Raw genomic sequence first — 4,725 nt, 5'->3', positions numbered from 1 at the left:
TTGTTAATAGTTTGTTCGTAAAGTTGTAAAAATGTCGTTGATGATGTAATTTCCTCTTATAGAACTAAAATTATCCAACCAATACCTCATTTTACTACAATAAGAAAAAATTTGTTATCATATTTGTAAATGTGGGTATCACATACAGGTAGGTACACGTAAAACTTCCTAGAAAGAACTACGGTAGCTTAGTCATTAGTGGAGCCATTCAAGCATCCAACATTTGACTTGATGGCGATTTCACTTTAGCTAGTTTTACTTCTTCTTCCTCACGTGGATCACTGACCTCTTCTAATGGCTTGGAAGTGTAATACCTAGCACAGACTACATAGTATATGAGATTAACAACTTGGATTCCACCAGAAAGCCAGTAGTAGTATTCTAGTCTTCCCCGATTGAGGTTCCTGTCTGGTAGCCAATTCCTTGTAGAGTTGCCAGAATACTTATGAACTAGGGTTACTATCACTGTACCAATATAACTCCCAATTGCTATCGCTACCCAGTACAGCGCAGCCGCAGTGCTCCTCATGCTTTCCGGGGACTGATCATAAAGAAACTCCAGGTGTCCGACGTGCATGAAAACTTCACCAAGTCCGTGGAGGCAGCCCTGTGGAACCAACCAGAAAACAGATATGGGGATGACCGCTTTGGGGTTATCCAGCAAGTTGTGATGGAAAGCAACCGATTTCCTTTTGATCTCCACGAAGGATGCAACCAAGGAGGACAGGATGTTGATGGCAAAGCCGACTCCCATTCTCTGAAGGCACGTGATGCCGGTGGGGTTTCCGGTGAAGCGGCGGGCAAAGGGGACGAATAGGCGTTCATAGAGGGGGAGGGCGAGGAGTGTAGTTAGGAAGCCGAAGATTTGCAAACTTGCAGGTTCAATTTCAAAGGAGTTGGAGATATGCCGGTCCATGCTTCGGGCTTGTTGGATGGTGAAGCTCTGTGTATGAGAAGATGAGGCCACGAGTAGGATGGCTGCAGCCCAAATGGGAAGCAGTCTGACCATGGATTTGAGCTCTTCTACACGATGGACAGTTGAAAGCCTCCACTGGTTAAGGTGTGCTGAACCAACTTCTTCGTTTTCTTCTTTTGGCTCAATATTTTCCGTAGCTAGCACAATTGCGGCTCTATCAAACCACCTTCAAATCAACACAGAGGTACGTAAGTAATCAAGAACCATATTTCATCTTTTAACTGAATGATACGTAGCCAATTAGTTAATATTTACCTGAGTTGATTGGTATGCAAAAGTTTTCCATGTACGGAAATATCAGCATCGAGCTGTGGATTTTCATACAAGAGCTTAGGGTCATGGGGCAACAGTGCATTCCTCTTGTGAAAAGCAGCAACAATTACTTGAGCAAGTCTAACCAATGGACTACCACCCGGTTTGAGCTTCTTGTAAAGTGGAGAACCAATGACGAAAGCCACAACTGATACAGCCATGGCCAGAGTGGGTATGCCAAGACCCCATCCCCATCCCACATGATCTTGAACGTAAACCACGACAGTTAAGGCAGCAACTGATGCAAATATCATACAGAAGTAGTACCAATTGAAGAAGTTCCACTTCTGAATGTTGATTACTGATTTGGTATTGACCTTGGTTTTGTAATTTAGTTGGTCCGCGGCAAAGGTCACCACGCAAGGCCGGATGCCACCGGAACCCAGAGAGGTGAGGAGAAGAGAGAAGTAGAAGATCCATAGCTGTGAACCCGATGCTTCTGTGCAGTTTTCTTGTGTTGGGCATGGTGGAGGCCGAAATGCCGGAAAAACTGCTGATATTGTGATGATGATCAATCCCTATTACGTATAAGATAACAAATGTAAGTGGTCATTTGAACATACTCGATCACTTACGGACATGAAAAATGGATCTTTCCGTAGCTACCTTTTCTTTTTCTAGTGATCCCATGTAATATTATTAATGATTAACAGTGACCATAAATTCCTTTTTATCCAAATCAGAAATTGATTCTCATTCATGTATGGTTTGCAGACACATGCAGTTTTGGAGCTGACATTCAAATGGTAATCAAATGAGTAGTGAATGACCAAATTGACAATGGGGATATTCTGGACTAAAGTTCCTAATTTTCTAGTTGTACGTTTAGAATGCACCTTTATGGGTTCTAGTTTTTCAATTGAATGAAAAAATATGCATTATATATATCTTTCGATTGATACAAGAACATGAAGCATTATAAATTAAGCTAGCAGATTCAGATTGGTACAAGAGCACATTCATTTCCGGTTAATTACCAAGTTAAGGATAAGAATTGTACCAAGCTATTTTCGTCCTCTATAAAAAAAAAGAACACAAATTAGTTTTTAATATTACTTTTCATTTTAGCAAAAATCATTTTTCTTAGAAAGGCTTTTTATATATAATTAAATTGAGAACTATTCCAATGACTGATCGACAAACCGGGAAGAAAGTCCACAAAAAAACAACAAACCCTGTCTAAACTCAACCTCGTGATTACAAATACATGACAAAATGTAAGTACATTGATTAATCAGCCTTGTTAGATCTTGAAAAAACAAAGTTGGGTTAGAGAAAGAGACCAGTTCATAGATAACGGAGGCGATGGTGATCGTCCAAAATCGGCCGGCGAAGGAGTCGGCAACCAAAGCGCCGAGGAGTGGCGTGAGGCTGGCCGTTCCAGAGAAGTTGGCGAGGGTGTTAGAGGCCTTCACTAGTGGCAAGTTCAGCTCATCTGTCAGATATGTTATCATGTTGGAATGGAAGCCGCTAGTAGCAAATCTATCACACATCTCATTTGCTGCAAAACAAAACCATGCATACGTGAATAAGTGATAATAGTAACTCAGAGAACAAAACAGATTGAAATCTCTTCCTCAGTTCCTCATAGTTATTCTGAAAGACTAGCTATCTCAACGATGCTCCATAATGCAATATAAATATATGATATGTTTATCATTTAATTAAGTAAATACTAAATAGCTAGACTAATATAATCTGGATTTATATACCAAGTACAGAAGCAAATGGATTTAAACAAATAATTAAGAAGATTAATTAACTACAGATTACGTATACATACCAAGGATGAATGGCAATGTTTTGATGCCTCCAAGCTTCTTTTCCTTGTTGGTCTTCATAATGTAATCATTCTCTACATTCTCCTCGGCCATTGTTTTCATTGTCCCAGATTGCATCTCTGGTTTTAAATTCATCGGCACTATCCAAGAGCATAACTCGTCAGTCTCATATATATAAAGATATAAACAGAAAACACAAGTTAGGACAAAAAGTTATATATCATGCATGATGTAATAATTCCAGATACGTGGCTCACAAATATGTTATATATAATGGTTTTGTAATTTTCTCATTTGTCTTCTCCCCAAAGAGAACCAGCGTCTTTGTTAATAGTCATGGTCTTATGGACTGGTTTCGTTTTCTTTGATGACAATCTGCCAAGCTAGTGTTGTCCTTATTGTAATGAATCGGTGCGCATTATGCACAGCCATTGTCACGTTTGGAAAGATGTCAAGGTCGACATCATGTGGGATGCTAGCTGCTTCGTATGTGTGATTATCATTTCAGACAGGATCTTGATTTTATTGTGTGGCAACCCATAGGTTTTAGCAAAGAGTGATGATTGCATTTGCCAAAGAGGCTTTCAGCATTTTGTTGAAGGAAAAACTCAGCATTTCATTGAAGAAAAAAAAAAAAAATTAATTAAACTTGCTGTACGTTTACTCCTAGACTAAAAGATCAAAATTGGCCTTTCAATTAACGTACTAATTCTGGTCTCGTGTGTGACTAGTAGTTTCGCCGTTCAAGAGTTCTAATCCAACATATTGGAATACTAATTAAGCTAGCAAGTAAAAGACATACAGAACAGTTGATATATAGGTACCTGTCTGCGAGCTCGAGAGGAAACCCTAAGCTTCTCTTTTAAAGCTTCTTAGTTTATGTCTGAAAATATAACATGGAACAATGTTATGAAGGATTGAAATAAATACTTCAATCCTGAGTACATAATTTATTAAGAATTTATTAACAACAGTGTAAATTAACCTCCTTCGAGAAAACGTCACTGCGAGACTTTTAAAGTAGTCTACACTAGAACAGATCAATTAAACTCATGTAGATGTACAGTTTAGTTAAGTAGTGATGTTAAACACAATCACTGTACAAGTATTCCAAACCAACTTGATTGATATTACAATTGATGATCATATACCAGTTCAGTTCAATTCAATTTCAAACGCAAGAAGGATCTGAACATGCCTTCAAGTTGCTTTTTAGGTCACTGATCTCGATCAATCACACAGATGATAACAGATGCAATGAATATGAGCATAAGTATGACAATGAGTTTTTCTAAAAAACTTGCAGATTTATGCAGCAAACTTAGCAAATAGGTTATAGTGCGAAAACTCAGTGCTAATGAGAATGATTTCGATGCATCTATATAGAGAGATAAATCTCCCCTCAATAAGATCTCCCCTGATCACTAATTGAGATACACAAGAAAACTTAATTGAAAACAGAATCAGCTAGAAAAGATAGGATTTTTCAAATCGTTTTCATATCAAATATCCATAAGAGGATTTCCTAAATAATTTAAAAGAGATTTAGCAAATCAGTTATTAATAAGAACCAATCTTTCTCAATTATTCAGTTCAATGATATGATATGTATGAAATGCATTTACCTGAGGTGATTGAGATCAGTTTTACTACAGT

General features: G+C 38.0%; 1 protein-coding gene across 1 annotated transcript; it reads right to left on the bottom strand.

Annotated features, from left to right (window-relative positions):
* Nucleotides 1–208: 208 nt before the first annotated feature.
* On the bottom strand, nt 209–3,168 carry LOC101301675 (probable nitrite transporter At1g68570-like). The gene is made up of 4 exons (XM_004298107.1): nt 3,072–3,168; nt 2,572–2,789; nt 1,232–1,806; nt 209–1,142 (listed from the first exon to the last, which is right to left on the bottom strand). Exons 1-4 carry the CDS (start codon nt 3,160–3,162, stop codon nt 209–211), a joined length of 1,818 nt encoding a protein of 605 aa, XP_004298155.1. The 5' UTR covers nt 3,163–3,168.
* Nucleotides 3,169–4,725: the final 1,557 nt, after the last annotated feature.

This window comes from Fragaria vesca, linkage group LG4 (assembly GCF_000184155.1).
Source record: "Fragaria vesca subsp. vesca linkage group LG4, FraVesHawaii_1.0, whole genome shotgun sequence".
Classification (NCBI taxonomy): domain Eukaryota; kingdom Viridiplantae; phylum Streptophyta; class Magnoliopsida; order Rosales; family Rosaceae; genus Fragaria; species Fragaria vesca.
Note: the sequence above shows the minus strand (reverse complement) of the source record. Positions and strands in the feature narration are given on the sequence as shown.